This window comes from Acomys minous (genome assembly GCF_964271855.1).
Source record: "Acomys minous genome assembly, chromosome: 12".
Classification (NCBI taxonomy): domain Eukaryota; kingdom Metazoa; phylum Chordata; class Mammalia; order Rodentia; family Muridae; genus Acomys; species Acomys minous.
The window spans coordinates 67,941,123-67,957,572 of NC_140493.1; the positions used below are offsets into that span (position 1 = coordinate 67,941,123).

The 16,450-nt window shown below is 50.7% G+C and overlaps 1 protein-coding gene across 3 annotated transcripts in view; it reads left to right on the forward strand.

Annotated features, from left to right (window-relative positions):
- Positions 1-16,328, forward strand: part of SMG6 (SMG6 nonsense mediated mRNA decay factor) — a gene marked incomplete at its 5' end in the record, with an annotated part of 228,524 nt that extends 212,196 nt beyond the window's left edge. For all 3 annotated transcript variants that reach the window (XM_084802741.1, XM_084802742.1, XM_084802743.1), the window contains 4 exons: positions 8,805-8,958; positions 12,010-12,221; positions 12,824-12,905; positions 16,065-16,328. In XM_084802741.1, coding sequence (XP_084658867.1) covers positions 8,805-8,958; positions 12,010-12,221; positions 12,824-12,905; positions 16,065-16,195 — 579 coding nt within the window. In that variant the 3' untranslated portion in view covers positions 16,196-16,328. The remainder of the gene's footprint in view (positions 1-8,804; positions 8,959-12,009; positions 12,222-12,823; positions 12,906-16,064) is intronic.
- Positions 16,329-16,450: the final 122 nt, after the last annotated feature.

Sequence of the window (16,450 nt, forward strand, 5' to 3'; positions counted from 1 at the left end):
AGGCAGGTCCTGAGCTCCCAGCGCCTTTTACAGATGCAGCAAAACAGGAACCACACATGTTTCGGGAAGGGGATATGAAGATGGGGTTGAACAAAAGCCCCTTCGCCCCAGGATGGCTATAAAGTCCAAGTGAGATCTGGGGCTGTAGCCACACCTCCACTTCCCTGCTCCCACATAGACCCTTGGGCTCATCTGTGGCGATGGGGGAGGTGAGGCCTGGCCTCCTTCTGCAGCCCGGTCCCTCCCTGCTTCCGGCACTGCACAGAGGCTGGTGAGTGGGGCCGACTAGAGGTCAGAAAAGGGGTGTGGGGAGCTCTCGGGGCCTGTGCAGCTAGAGCTGCAGAGCCCAGGCAGGCCCCTGCATGCGGGGGGGTGGGGGTGGGGGGTTGCCAAGTCCACCCACTCAGGGCTTTGCGACCACACGCTCTGGCCTAGTCCAGGCCTTGCCTTGTTTCCTAAGTTGGTACCTCCTACTGTAGTGGTCTTGTCTACCTCACTGCTTTCTGTCTGTGTTTTTATTTATGCTGCCATCCTTGGGGGGGGGGGGGGTGCTCAGAGTTCTTAGCAAGATACATGGTTTGTCTGAGAAGTTGATCAGAAGGGTTTCATTCTTAACCAGGCAGCCAAGGCCAAGCAGTCATTGAAAATCCTCTTCCAGCCACAGGCTTGGCCAGTTGGCACCTCATACTGTCCTGGCCCTGTGAATCTTCTCTTCCCCAGACTCCTTGAGTCTCTCCTGTGATTTGTGCTGCTGCTGGGAGGGGTCAGGTTTCCTGAGCAGTTGCAAACATCCCACCTGAAACATAACAGGCTCTTCCTCTGGCCACAGCTATTGTTTCCCTCTGCGTTGTGGCCATGATCTTGCTCGGTAGCCAGCAATGACATGTGTTCTGAAAATAGCTTCACTCTCCTGTCCCCTTCCCGCCCACCCACCCTCCTGAAGATGCAGTCACTCCTTTGTGGTAGCCCCAGGAGTTTCGCTCTAAATATAGTCACAGTCCATTCACACTGCCACCCAGCCCGGAGGAGGGGGGGCATTGTGCAACAATGGGGTACGGACAGAACACCCCCACACACACACCTGTATGGAAGGAAGCTAGCGGAAGACAGACACTCAGCCCTGGCTCCTAGCTGTCGGAGGCAGTGTGGGGGCCAGTATACTACCAGTCCAGGGGCACGTTCACCCCTGGCGGGAAGCCTATCAGTCCACAGAGCTGAGGACCGCCCAGGCCTGCCCCAGCTTCTCTGTACACCATGGCGCCCCTGCCTCCAGCTTCTGCCACCTCATTGGCTCCCACACAGTTCTGTCTTCCCCAGAGTCCTAGAATAGTCAAGCCTTCGGCTGAAGCACCTTCAGATTGATGCTTGTAGTCGGCTCAGAAGTGTCACACTTAGCCCTTCATTCTCCGCAAGAGAGAGTACATACTTCTTTTTTTTTTTTCTTTCCTTTTTTTGGGGGTGGAGGAGGGGGTCAGAGACAGGGTTTCTCTGTGTAGCCCTGGCTGTCCTGGAACTCTCTTTGTAGACCAGGCTGGCCTCAAACTCACAGAGATCCACCTGCCTCTGCCTCTTGAGTGCTGGGATTAAAGGTGTGCACCACCATACCTGGCTTTGGCTTTTTCAGAACAAGGGTTATTTATTAACATTCAGTGCCTAGAGCAATTGTTCATTGGTTAAAAGCACTGGCTGCTTCTAAAAGACCTGAGTTCCATTCCCAGCATCATCGTGGCAGTTATAAACAACTGTTTATAACTACAGTTCTAGGAGATTTGATGCTCTGGCTTGGCCTCCAAAGGCCCTACACATGCACATGGTATACAGCCCATATATGCAGGCAAATAGTTTGTGCATATGAAAAGTTTTAACTCCCCTAGGTTTTCTTTCTTTTTGGTTTTTCCAGACAGAGTTTCTCCATGTAGCCTTGGCTATCCTGGGCTCGCTTTGTAGACCAGGCTGGCCTCGAACTCAGAGCAATCTGCCTGTCTCTGCCTCCCAAGTGCTGGAATTAAAGATGTGCGCCACCACACCGGGCTAACCCTCATATATTCTTCCCCATCCCAGGTGCTGGGGTTATGAGCATGTACCACACCTGACTGAAGCACCAGCTCATCCCTGGGTGCTTTTGGACATCCAGAAAGGGGTTCTAAGAACTTCTCAACAGCCAGTGTGTTATCTGCTCCCTTTAGTTTCTGCCAATGATTATCTTACCACTTTTGTCTTTTTGTTTTGTTTTGTTTCAAGACAGGGTTTCTCTTGTAGTCCTTGCTGTCCTAGACTCCCCTTGTAGACCAGGCTAGCCTTCAACTCACAGAGATCCAGCTGCCTCTGCCTCCCCAAGCGCTGGGAGTGAAGGCGTGTGCCACCACGCCGTCTGAGTGATTTCTGCTTCTCAGGAAGCCAAGGCAAGAGGATCAGAAGGATGAGGTAAACCTGAGCAATATAGTGAAGCTCTATCAAAAATAGACATCAGTCAACAGTCAGAGTACTACCCAAAGCCGGCCGTTCAAGGGAGTTGAAGGCCAGCCTGGTCTACACAGCGAGTTCCAGGATAGCCAGAGCTGTTACACAGAGAAACCCTGTCTCGGGGCGGGGGGGGGGGGGGGCACGAATACTACCCAAGCCGTGTGGCAGTGGTGGAGCACGCCTGGAATCCCAGCACTTGGGAAGCAGAAGCAGGTGTATTTCTGTGAATTCCAGGCCAGCCTGGTCTACAGAGTGTGTTCCAGGACAGCTAAGGCTACACAAAAAAACCGTGTATGGAAAAAAAAATTAAATATCCAGGCATGGTGGTGCAGACCTTTAATCCCAGCACTCGGGAGGTAGAGGCAGGTGGATCGCTGTAAGTTCAAGGTCAGCCTGGTCTACCAAGCAAGTCTAGGATGGCCAGTGCTGTTACACAGAGAAACCCTGTCTCAAAAAAAGAAAAAAACAAAAAACAAAAAATTAGCAAATAATGAAAATCAGAAGTATCTTTTTCTCTTGAAAGACAAGATGGGGCAGAGGAGCTCACCCACTGGGTAAAGCACTTGCTCCACATGCACACTGAGAAAACTCAGCATCCACGCAAAAAGCAAGACATAGCTGTGTGTCGCTGTAATCCTAGCGTGAGGGGAAGGACACATCAGGTAGACCTGGGAGTCTGCTGGCTAGCCAGCCTTCCTGAAACACCAAGTTTCCACTCCAGAGAGACCCTGTCTCCAGACAAAGTGGAAAACCATGGAGAAAGATACCTGGATGTTTTGGTGTGGCCTTTGTATATTCATACTTGGGCACATGTGTCCATAAACTCACATACTTATATCCCATGTGCACATATGAGAGAGAGAGAGAGAGAGAGAGAGAGTGTGTGTGTGTGTGAGAGTGTGTGTGTCTTGCTCTGCTGTGCAGGCTGGCCTTGAACTCACAGATGGGATCAAGTAGTCTTCTTGATTCAGTCTCCCAGGTAGTTGGGATTACATGACATATCTCTACCCAGCTGCTGTGCTGTTAGTCTCAAAACAAAAACAAATACTCCTGGGACCAGACAGATGGCTCAGCAGTTCAGGAGCATTTAACTGTTCTTCCAGAATATCCAAATTCAGATCCCAGCAACCGTAGCCTCACAGCTACCTTTAACTCCAGCTCCAGTGGATCCAATACCTGTGGCCCCCATAGGCACATGCACACATGTGCACATACATACATGCACACACACAAATAATCACAAGCAACAAAAATAAGGGTTTTTTGTTTGTTTTTGTTTTTGTTTTGTTTGTTTGGTTTTTGAGACAGGGTTTCTCTGTGTATCCTTGGCTGTCCTGGACTCCCTTTGTAGGCCAGGCTGACCTCGAACTCACACCTGCCTCTGCCTCCTGAGTGCTGGGATTAAAGGTGTGTGCCACCACCACCACACAGCTAAAAATAATTTTTTAAAAAAAGATTTATTATATATACAGTGCTCTGCCTGCTTGTACCTCTGTAGGCCAGAAGAGGGCATCAGATCTCATTATAGATGGTTGTGAGCCACCATGTGATTGCTGGGAATTGAACTCAGGACCTCTGGAAGAGCAGTCAGTGCTCTTAACTGCTGAGCCATCTCTCCAGCCTCCTAAAAATAAGTTCTTAAAAAGAAATAAATACTCCTGTGCCTCCTCTTCCTATTCCCAGTTACTGATGTCTTTGATGGCCACTCAGATGCACAGAATGTAACAGAAAGTTGTTCAAGAAGATTAGGAATTGTCATTGTTGTTACTAATGTGTGTCAGGCCCAAAGTTAGGTACTCTGACATGCAAGGTAACTATGGAAGTCTTATTTGTGGCAATGGCATTGCTCTGGCTCCTGAGTCATAAAGAGCCTACCAGATTCCATCAGCTTTGAATGGAAGGGAGCAGCCACACTGTGTATGGGTTTTTTAAGCAGAAAGAAGACTTAACACCTCTACCTGGTCTGGCCTTATTTGTTTGTTTTTTGTTGTTGTTGTTGTTTGGTTTGGTTTGGTTTGGTTTGGTTTTTTGAGACAGGGTTTTTCTGTGTAGCCTTGTAGCCTTGGCTGTCCTAGACTTGCTTTGTAAACCAGGCTGGCCTCGAACTCACAGCAATTCACCTGCCTCTGCTTTCCAAGTGCTGGGATTAGCATGCGCCACCACGCCTTGTTTTATAATCTATTGTGCACCTTCCATTTCAGCCAAATGCATTGCTTTTTTTGTCTGTCTATAATTTTGTGTCTCAATTTTCAGTGAGTTAGCATTATAAAATTATGCTCATTGTGTAGAAGGAACTGAACTTGGTCTTTTGGGTGTTTTTGTTTGTTTGATTGTTTTTGGGGGGCCTTGCCCCATCCGCAGTACTGGGGTGAAAGGTGTTCACCACCACGCCCTGTTGTAACTGAACTTGTGAAGGAACCTTTCCAGAGACCTAAAGACGCACCCCATCCTCTGCTTTAGCTGTCCCATGCTGTGTCTCTTTCTCAACAGTCAGTTTGCTCTAGAAAGCTCCTGTTGCTCAGAGATAGTTGGGCACTCAGCACTTTCCCAAATTTTAAGTTATTTTTCTTTTGCACACTTCATGTCAACATGGTCCTTATTGCTACCAGTCTCACTTTTTATTTTTATTTTTGTTTAAGTCTTTTCTGCGCTTGCTTGTTTGTTTTTGTTTTTGTTTTTTGAGATGTCTTGCCAAGGATGATCTTGACTGTCCTCCTGTTTGCCACCAACACACACACACACACACACACCTTGGAACATCTACACTTTCCCAGTGCACTGTCTAAAAACCAGTGTGGCCCAGGCTGAGCTACAGTCGGAGGGCTCCCGTGGAACTCTCCTTCCGGGTCAGCACTCTTGACTCCAGGCCAGGGCTGAGCTGTCTGAATCTTAGCATTCCAGTTGCACCCCCCCCCCCTCACTCCCACCAGAGGCTTCTGCAGCTTTTTATTCGTACAAACAAAAATAAATCTCACTGCTGGCCTCTGCACTGCACAGAGCTGCTTCCCCTTCTCCCAGAGCCCCACGGCTGTGAGTGGGGACTTGGCAGCCTCCCCCATCAGCATCACTTCTTTACTCCCTGCGCATCCTGTGTCCTTCTCTCACCGTGCGACCCAGAGATCAGAATGGGACGTGACGGCCGGCACAGGCGCCGTGCACAGCTGCCAGGAATCTGACGGGTAAAATCTGGAAAAGTTGGGAGGGCAAATGCTAAACACACACAGCGCCACTCAGAAAGGGCCGGAAACACAGACACCCATCGCAGAAAGCCTGACTCCTAAGGTCTTCTTGAGCTGCCCTTCTTTTTATTGGTGCTGAACTAATCTTGGGACCCAGGTATTACTCTCCTCAGCTGCCAAACCCACCGGTACCCCAAAAGAAGAGGCTGCAGCTTTGTCTAATCTCCTGAGACTCCATGGGGGCATGTGGGGAACAGGAAGCAGTTGTGTGGTGACTCACTGGGCAGAGCCAGGTTAGGGGAAGTTGTCTGCAGGCGTCCCTGGGACCGGATGAGGGCAGCTCAGCTTTGACCACCACACGCAGCTTGGCCTGTCGCATTCTCAGGGAAGCGTGTGCTACCTCCCTGAGAGGCTGTGGCCAGTTCACCTTTCTGGCCAGGCTCCAGAGCTCCAGGTACTCAAGGAAGTAATGCTTCTCCAAACCGTACTCTATGCCTTACATCTAACCTGTCTTCAAACACCAGCTGTCCCCAGCCTGCCTGGCTGCCTGGCGTAATGGCCCTCCGGCAGACCGCCAGTGTACGAGTGGGACGATCAGGGTCTTAGTAACCCATTGTTTATGCAGGGTGAAAAAAATGACAGTCAGTGATTTCCTTAATGGAAGTCTAACCAGGGCTGCATGTCATTTCTTTAAGTAGAAAAATAGCGATGTGGGAGGAAGAGCTATGGTACTTCCCTAAGACTAGGGCCCGTGGCTCTGCAGGTGCTAGTGTCTCCTACCGTCTACCAGCCATGTGGCAGAGCCTGTTATTTCCTGTCTCCTGGAAAGACAATGATTTGGAGCTCAGGGCTCCAGGAGATACATTCTGGTAGAGTTGTGTGGAGAACAGAAGCCTGGGAAAAGGTCGCTTCCCAGCACGCGCAGGGCAGCAGAGTGTTTGCTGAATCTGATCTGAGCAGGACCATTCCTATACTTCTCAACGCCCAAGCCAAAATTAGTAGAATGTCCTGTTAGAAAGGTTAGTGTTGCCGGGCGTGGTGGCGCACGCCTTTAATCCCAGCCCTCGGGAGGCAGAGGCAGGCGGATCCCCGTGAGTTCGAGGCCAGCCTGGTCTACAAAGTGAGTCCAGGACAGCCAAGGCTACACAGAGAGACCCTGTCTCAAAAAAAGAAAAGTTAGTGTTACTGTCCTGTTGGCAGTTCTCTGGGGAAGGACAAAACCTCTGGGCAGGTGGCTGACACTTTCCCCTTGTGAGGTGAGCTCAGTTAGAGAATTTCAGCAGACTGAGCCTCTCAGCCACATTTCTCATGCTACCACTGTCCTGTGGCCTCTGTCTTCGCCAACTGTGGTGGCAGTGGCAGCAACAACTTACTCATAGGGAAAGGTCCCTGGTAGGTCACCGAAAAGCCACCCCCATCATTTGAAGGCATGCCCTTTCAGTTTTACTGTCACCCTGAGTGAAGCCTAAGCAGCTTTCTTGCTGACTGTTGGTGGCCAGACCCAGCACTGTGGGCCCCAGCTCAGCTGGCACGCACATACACTTCCTCTACAATGTTTCTGGGTCTGTGTCCTTGTAGTTGCTGTTTCAGAAGCCCATAGAGGAAGTGAGGGAGCTGGGACCCACCCACCTGCTCTTCTGGATTCCCATTGGTACTGGCTAGCTCCCTACATAGAATCTGCCAGAGCAGATAGATCCAGCTAAATATACTCTGTAGAGACAGCTATACCTTAACCCCATCTCAGCAGGCCATCGGCACCCATGAAATACTGTCAGATGTTTACAAAGCTTCCCAGAGGTGTGGAAACCTGTAGCATAGATAGTCCCTGTCTTTTGGGCTTCCAAGAGAGAGAGAGTGGTTGGGACACAGACATGCTGGTAGTGATGAAGGTGATTGTTGAGTAGTATGCTTGGGCATTTTATTATGTCATTTCAGTTTCTACTAGAATACAACATGATTATGAAACCCTTAATATCATAGAGTTACTAGCCCTGAAAGCCTAAGACCAAAGGTCTTAATGCCAATTTAAAGGAAAATCGAAGACAATGATAATGATGTTACTGGTACAGAGTTGTTGTGGCAAACAAAGGGTTAAAAGTGGTGCAGAAATGCTTGAATGGTTGGTGCCTTTAACCCCAGCAGGAGGCAGAGACAGGCAGATCTCTATGAGTTCAAGGCCAGCTTCATCTACATATTGAATATCAGGACAGTCAGAACTACATAGAGAAGAAACCTTGTCTCTTAAAAAAAAAAAAAAAAAAAAAAAAGAGGGGAGCAGGGCAAGCAGAGCAAAAAAGACCCACATTTAGGAGATACTGTGCAAAGAAAGGAAAGATGGTAGCAGCTGTGATCTGATTGTGTGGGTTGGGTCATAACTACTTCATGGACTCCTGGTTTGGGAAATGATAAGTAGCATTCTGCTAATATCCAGCTTTTAAATTTCTTTTACGTTCTGTATGTGTATAATGTATAAGTGTAATTTGTAGGAGTTGTATCTTACCAATCCATGTTTTTGTTTTGTTGTGTTGTGTTTTCTTTTTTAAGACAGGGTTTCTCTGTTTAACAGCCCTGGCTATCCTGGACTCACTTTGTAGACCAGGCTGGCCTTGAACTCACCGAGATCTGCCTGCCTCTGCCTCCCAAGTGCTGAGATTACAGGTGTGTGCCACCTCACCAGGCGATTTTGTTTTGTTTTAAGGCAGGGTCTCACCAGCGCTGGAGAGGTAGCCCAGCAGTTAAGAGCACTGAATGCTCTTCCAGAGGACCCGAATTCAATTCCCAGCACCCACGTGGCAAATCAAAACTGTCTGTAACTCCAGTATCTGACATCATCACACAGATATACATGCAGGCAAAACACCAATGCACATAAAATAAAAATAAAATTTTTTTTTTTTTAAAAGCCAGGTGTGGTGGTACACGCCTTTAATCCCAGCACTTAGCCTGGACCATTTGGCCTCTGTTGGTTTTGATTGCACTGCTTCCCCCCGGCCTGTAGGTCTGTCCCCCGGCCTGTAGGTCTGTCCCTCAGGCCTAAAGGGGAGGCTCTGCCTCTAGAGGGGAAGAGCTGTGTCGGGCAGGATGCTTACACACTGTTGAGTCAGGGCCCTCCTTCATCCGCAAGCTCACTCTCTTGCTCCCTCATATTCTGTGTCCCTGTAGGCTGTTTTGGAAGACCAGAGTCAGATGAGGCAGATGGAGCTGGAGATCAGACCCTTGTTTCTTGTACCAGATACCAACGGCTTCATTGACCACCTGGCCAGTTTGGCTCGGCTGCTGGACAGCAGGAAGTACATCCTGGTGGTGCCCCTCATCGGTGAGCTGGGTGGGAGGACAGAGCGGCCCAGCATGTGCACAGCAGCCCCCTCCACACATGCCTGGAGGCAGGCAGGCTGACCTGGTTGTGCGTGTGTAAGACAGGATTTGCAGGGAATGTGTGGGGCAAGGAAAATTGTTTAATAATCAGAGTAGTTCAAATTATTATGGCTGATCCATGGCTTAAACTGCTTGAGCAAATGGACTCCTGTGTCCCAGCAACCAGCGGCTGTATGAGCCCAGCCCTTGTTTTTTCCTTATAAAGCTTGCAGTAAAACAGCAAAGCTGGTTCCCGTTATTGGTAAACACTCAGCCCTGGCAGATAACGGCAGTGCTGCTGGGTGGTCTGGCAGGGAGGCTGGGAGGATTTTGAAGTGGTTAGATGCCTTTGGTCTGATTGTCTTGTAGCTTTTCATGACCATTCTGTTGGTTCGAGGTAACATTCTTCTGGCCAGTGTCACCCTAAGGCCAGACTGACAGGAACCCTCCAGAGTCAGACCTTTGGCTCATGCCTTTCAGTTCCTACCACTTGGGTACTGGTTAGCATCTCAGGGTCCAGCAAGCCTGCTTTTCCTAGCCAGAGTGCTCATGGGAGACTATTGGGTACCCTTAGTTCTTACAGTTTTATGGTGGGTCAGCCTCTGGTTATGCTTTGGTCTCTAGGTACCTGTCAAATACAGCTGATGTAGCTACTATAGCTGATGGCTGTACTGGGGGTGGGGTGGGGGCGGGGGCTGAGGGGGGGAAGGGGTGTGTAGGATGATTGCAAAGCCCAGGATCTTTAATGTCCCTCTCCCAGCAGCCGTTTGAAGCAAGTTCGAGAACACTGTTCTCTGGAAAAGGCACCAGACTGGCAGTCTGCCTGACAGGCCACCTCTGACATCCATGCCAAGATGTTCCATTGGGCCTCCCCTCCCAGTCCCAAGTGTCTTAGTGCCAGATGGGGGTGGAAACAAAGGGCAGGAAACATCCGCCCCTGCAGAGTCTGCAGAACCCTGGGGGGTTGTGGGAAACACGTTAGCACCACCTGAGAATGTTGGCACTGAAGCAGTCCTCCTCCCTGCCTGTCTTCCTTCCCCCTCCCCATGTGGCCTGGACAGAACCTCTTAAACCCAGGCCCTTAGACCTAAGGGAAGGTTTGCTCCACTTCAAAAGAAGAGCAGCTTCTGTCATAAGACAAAGCAACAGGACCACACGTTGCCCTGAGCTTTCCGCTTGCCCCTCTGGGTGCTGGGTGGACTGGCTTACAGGCTATCTCACTGCACTTTCCTCCCAGGAGGGTTTTAGTTAGGAACAAGAAAATAGATTGGTCCCTTTTGTTCTACAACCTGTAGGCAGTGTAACCAAGAACGCTCACTGATGCCTTAAGGTTGCCTCTGTAGACTGAGAAGATGCCTCCTAACCTTGCCTCGGCTAGCAGTCGCTGGCGCTGCCTGGGCTCCTACTGTGTGCTTAATCTCTTTGTCCCTGAGGAGTTTGATAGAAAAAAATCCAGATTTGGTAGGAAAGGGACACACATAAGAAAGCATGAGAGCCGGGCGTGGTGGCGCATAACTTTAATCCCAGCACTCGGGAGGCAGAGGCAGGTGGATCTCTGTGAGTTCGAGGCCGGCTTGGTCTACAAAGTGAGTCCAGGACAGCCAAGGCTACACAGAGAAACCCTGTCTCGAAAAAAGAAAACATAGAGGACACATTCAGAGCACAGCCAGTGACCCTAAGGGTACTAGCAACTAATAGCTGTATTGCAGCGACTTGGGCTAGGTGCTTTGACCCTTTGTAGCAGCTAGGCAGATCCCTATGTGCAGGGCTGTAAGGGGAGCTTCTGTTCACTCCTGCTTTCCTTGGTGAACTCCTGCCTTATGGCCAGAGCAACAAAGGGTTAAGTGGACAGCCTTCCCTGCTTGTGTCTTGTGCTCTTTAACCTGCTCTGTGCTCTTTAGGTCTGACCCCAGCATTGAGAAGTCCCGCCTGGTGCAGAAGCACAAACAAGCGGCCCCTTTGAAGCCTGTTTAGTTTGGAAGCAGGAAAGCAGATTTGGGGATAGAATACCAGTTTTTCCTGTTTGATGTTCTGTTTGCTGTACCATACACCCATCCACCACTGCCACACGTTGTGTGGACCTTTCAGCTTCATGGTCCATGTGTGTGTGTTCATGTGTCTGTGTGTATCTGTGTCTTTATGTGTGTGTCTGTGCGTCTGTGTGTTCACATGTCTTTGTGTATCTGTGTCCATGTGTGTGTTCCCATATGGGCCCTTTTCAGAAAATGTTTCTGAATACCCAGACAATGAGTGCCAGGCTCACCATGGAACAGCATGCTCACACTGACTCCCCGAGCCGTGAATCATTGTACTGAGGAGAGGCCTCAGACCCCAAACTCTCCCCGAGCCCCCGAGGACTGCATATTTCCCACTTGACCTCAGGCTTTTGGCTGGAATTTTGGAAAGAATCTTCACCAGAAAATGAAGCCATGTCCCAGACACATAGACAAGCAGACAGACATGCGCGCACGCACACACACACACACACACACACACACACACACACACACACACACGTTTAGTATCAAGGAGGTAATGTGCCAAGGTTATGGTTTTATGAAACACCAGGGCCCTTGTAAGAAAGTCTAGCTGTCCTTGTCCCTTGGGGGCTGCTCGGTACTCTGCTAGAGCAAGCAGTAGGACCTGCCCCCTAGGCTGCTGTTGAGCCCCAAGCAGCTGGTGCAGGCCCCGCACTTACCCTGCCGCTGTGCTCCCAAGGTGCTCTTCTAACTGGATTCTGTAACTGAGGAATGCTGGCACCAGAAACCCCATTAAGTTCCTCCCAGGAGGAAGATGGGGCTCAGAGGAAGATGCAGAAAGGAGCTGGGGCTCAGTAAAAGTCTTGGACCCTTTCTTATCCCCACAAGTGCCTATCCTACCACAGTGTCTTTGGAAACCTCCTGTGGAAAGGTAGCCTCTGTCGTCTGTGAAGGGGCGGGGCTGAGGAAGGAACTCATCAGAGACCAGGGGTGAGGGCAGATGTAGTTGCTGACTGTAAACTCTGTCTCATCAGTGATCAATGAGCTGGACGGCCTCGCCAAAGGGCAGGAGACTGACCACCGCGCTGGGGGCTATGCCCGTGTGGTGCAAGAAAAGGCCCGGAAATCCATTGAGTTCCTCGAAAGGAGATTTGAGAGCCGGGATTCCTGCCTTCGGGCCTTGACCAGCCGTGGCAATGAACTTGAATCTATCGCCTTCCGTAGTGAGGACATCACTGGACAGCTGGTGAGACCCCCCAGGAAAAAGTCTGCTAGTACAAGTGTTCCTGAGCCAGGCTCTGATGGTGCATGTCTTTTTGTTTTGGTTTGGTTTTCGTTTTTGTTTTGTTTTGTTTTGTTCGAGACAGGGTCTCTCAGTGTTAGCCTTGGCTGGCTGGCCTCAAACTCACAGCGATCCTCCTGCCTCTGCCTCCCAAGTGCTGGGATTAAAGGTGTGAGCCACCACGCCCGGCGATGGTGCATGTCTTTAATCCCAGCACTCAGGGAGGCAGAGGTAGGCAGCCAGCCTGATCTACAGAGCTAGTTCCAGGACAGTCAGAACTACACAGAGAAACCCTGTCGTGAAAAACAAAAACAAACAAACAAAAAAGTTCCCAAAAGGGGAGTAAAAGAAGGCCTTTGAACATGGGCAGCTAAGGGGTAGCCACCATGAGGAAGCCAGGAGGGGGAGCAGTCCTTGTTCCCCAGATCATTGAGGACTGTTAGACTCAGCCAAGCAGAGCCAGAGCATGCCTGAACAAGACTCTAGGACATAGCCCTGGAAGTGCCTCTGCCTCTGCATGGCGCCCCCTCCTGCCCAGTGGTGCTTTTCACACTGTCTTCCTCCAGGGTAACAACGATGACCTGATCCTCTCCTGCTGCCTGCACTACTGCAAAGACAAGGCTAAGGATTACATGCCCACCAGCAAAGGTACAGACCACCCTCTCCCTGAGCCACCCATCCCTCTGCCCTACTCTGTCCTACCATCCACAGTCCCTAGGAAGAGTCCCTCTACTGACTTTGGCCTGAAAAGTCCGTACAGGGCCTATACAAGCCTGAGGCCATGTTGTCCTACCTTCCCAGAGGTTACATCTCCTGTCATAGCTTCCCTGTCCCCAGAGAATGTCAGGTGATCTGGAGCCAACTAGGGATGAGCCTTTCTAGCCCAGGAAGCACTGCTCTAGGCAATGAGCTTTCCCACTCCATCTGTATCCATTTCCTTTCTTGGGTCCTCAGTGAGTTCCTTCAGACAGCAAGAATGTCTCTATGATTCAGTATGACTTGTTCAGGCCATGGTCTCCTGAGTCCAGCCCTCTACAGCCCTAGAGACTCTCGTGGGCACTCTTTCTTGGCCACGCTCACCTCCCTACCCACGTGAGGGTGTCCGCTGAGTGTCAGCCATATCAGGCCTGCAGTAGAAGTTCCCCTCAGCCTGGAATAGGCCTTTCTTCCTGGTCTCTACTGCAGTGAGCTATAGCATTGTACAGGCTAACTAGAGCAGGAGGGAGGGGGGAACTGTAAGAACAAGCCCTGTAGCTGAGCTGTAAAATGTTTTGGTGAGCAGACTACCAGCCTGGGCCGCCCTAGAACGTCAGGTGCCTGGCCACCTCACCCCTCATGGGGCCAGCGACACACAGGGGGTTCTGCAACTGATTCCCAAGACTTTGACATTTCTTTCCCCCCCCCCCCTGGTTTTTCGAGACAGGGTTTCTCTGTGTAGCCTTGGCTGTCCTGGACTCACTTTGTAGACCAGGCTGGGCTCGAATTCACAGCTATCTGCCTACCTCTGCCTCCGAGTGCTGGGATTACAGGCGTGTGCCACCACACCCAGCTGACTCTGGCATTTCTTCTTGTGGAAGAAAGTCCTAACCCCTCCTAGCTCAGAGTTATGTGCAAACTAGGAATTCTCATCAGTGGGTCTCAGTTGACACCTGTGTAGCCTCGCGAACTTCTTTGTGTGTTACTCCTCCAGCTCCTCTGGCCGTGCCCTCAGCCTTGGCTGGCCCAGGAGCTGTCCCCTCGGTGTTTCTTCCCTTGTATTAGTGTAGCCCTCACTCGTGCTTATGTCTCCACACCGGGAGCTAGTCAGGAACCCACCACAAAGGGTCCTGCCACATGCACTCTCCCTGAGGGCCAGACCTGGAATGTTCAACTGACAAATTAGACTCCTGCCTGAGCCAAACAGAGGAGCTTGTGCCCTGCCCTAGGGCAGCTTCCAAGAGGAAAGCAGGGTTGCAGAGGTCCTGTGGAGAAGCGTGGCTCCAATAACTCTCAGACACCAAACTACTTTGCTCTTAGCCCAGATGCATCTGGACTCAGCCTCTACTAGTCTGCTACCCCCAAATAGCTTACAGAAACCCACTGCCGTCCTGGGGACCGCCCCTATCAAAATTACATCAGCAATGGCTGGTGTAATCAAACCCCATTTGTCAGTGTGAATTCTTAGCAGATTAACTTGTCAGATTCACAGAGAAACCGTCACCAAATGTTTATGTGTAAACGATGTTGAATTTTAAAATCATGTGGATTATGGCGGATGGAGCCTGACAAGATGACAGTCTCTGGTTTCTAACAAAGTGAAGTTACCAGTGTCAAAACAGAGGATGTTTATTGTTAAAAATGTCTCAAAGTATCCACAGAAACCCCTGCAGACCCTGCCGGCAGTGCTGGGCCTTTGTAGGCTGACCAAGGCCTAGGGCTCTTCTGCGCTGAGGCCCACGGCAGACAGACCCAGACAACAGCTGGGAACCCCATGTAGCACCCCACACCACTACCCCACCACACACTCACATTCCAGGCTCAGGCAACAGAAGGGTCTTGGACCTCCCTGAATCATGAAGCAGGTTCCTCACCTCAGCCCTCTCCTTCCTCCTCTCCGTCTGCTCAGCCCCGTCCGCCCCATGAGCCTCTCTCCCTCTTCATCCCCAAATTCCTCCCTAGGCTGAAAGCCAATTCTCAGCCTCCCTGCCTGCAGCTGGCAAGCCCAGAACTACTCAGGTCAGACATGGATGTGTGCAGTCCCCCAGTCCGCCTGCCCTAGCAGTCCCCAAACACCACAGGACATTTCCTGTGCCTTTGCTCTCTGCCAGACCTCCACTAGGAAGTGCTAGGGCAGGGCTGAAGGGTAGACCTGCCACCCAAGCAGACATGCCTAGGGCTTAGAGTGTCATTTGAGTGATTTCTGGGCCCCCACTTTAAGTTCTCTCGTATATATTGGTCAGAGACAGGGGGAAACTTCTGTAAAAGTTATCTGAAAAGATGAAGGCTTGAGTTCCAGGCCAGCCTGGTCTACAGAACAAGTTCCAGAACAACCAGAGCTACAGAGAGAAACCTGTTTCAGGGAGAAAGGGGTGGGGGTGGGGGGGGGTTGTTATCTGTACTGGTACAGAAGGATGTTTAAAGTGTGGCTAATATGATCTCAGTGTTACAGGGAGAATCTGTACATTCTCCAGTATTTACAAAAGTGCACAAGGAAATTGAGAAGGCACAGAGCTACTTGGGGCATGAGATAGCTAGGTGGACAGTCCTGCCTCTGCTTCTCTGTTTACTCTCTGTACTGTTAGATGTACGTAGACCGCTTATTTAATATTAGTAGATCCTTTGGCCATAGCCACAAGGCCCCTTTAGCTTAGCCTATCCTGGAGCTAACCCCTTTCCCCACATTTGTAAGCTCTGTTCCTACTTTCTGCTCATCTTTGGTTTTTTTTTTTTTTTTAACCTTTTGATACATAAAACACACACACTCCAGCCTCGGAAGGAGAGGATGTGCTGGGGTGGCAGTCGGACTCCAGGGCCAGCAGTATAGTCCGGAGTCGGTGGAAAGGGGCTGCTTCCTATTAACTTGGGAATCCTGGAAGGCAGGTCTGTGGATACCAAGAGTTTGAGTACTCTCAGGCACTAGGCACAAGAGTCCTGTGTGGGAGGGAGTTCACAGCAGCAGCACAGCTCATGCCTAGCTTGACCCTCTAAGCATCAGGGAAGTGGTGCTCTGAGTCTGGAACAAGGAAAGGACCACATTCTGCCCAGGACAAGAGATGGCATTTGACACTTGTATCCTCAGTAGAGCCCATCTGCTTTCTGTGCCAACAGAGGAACCCATCCGCCTGCTACGGGAGGTGGTGCTGCTGACTGACGATCGCAACTTGCGTGTAAAGGCACTGACAAGGAATGTGCCTGTGAGGGACATCCCAGCCTTCCTTACGTGGGCCCAGGTGGGCTGAGGGGTCCACACTGGGGCCCACCCCCATGGAACCATTCCTGAGAGGCCACGAGGCACCCAGTGTAGCACTGAAGATGTCCACGTGCCTGAGCCACCAATCCACCCAGACAATAAACCATCCTCTTCCAACCTCACGCCGTGGCCGTGCTGTGGGGGAGCCGCTCCTCACAGAGCCCCTCCCGAGGGTCAGGCAGAAGCTGCTGGGACCCTCCTGGGCTGCCAAGATTTAGCAGGGAGGTGACTGGCTACAGTGACA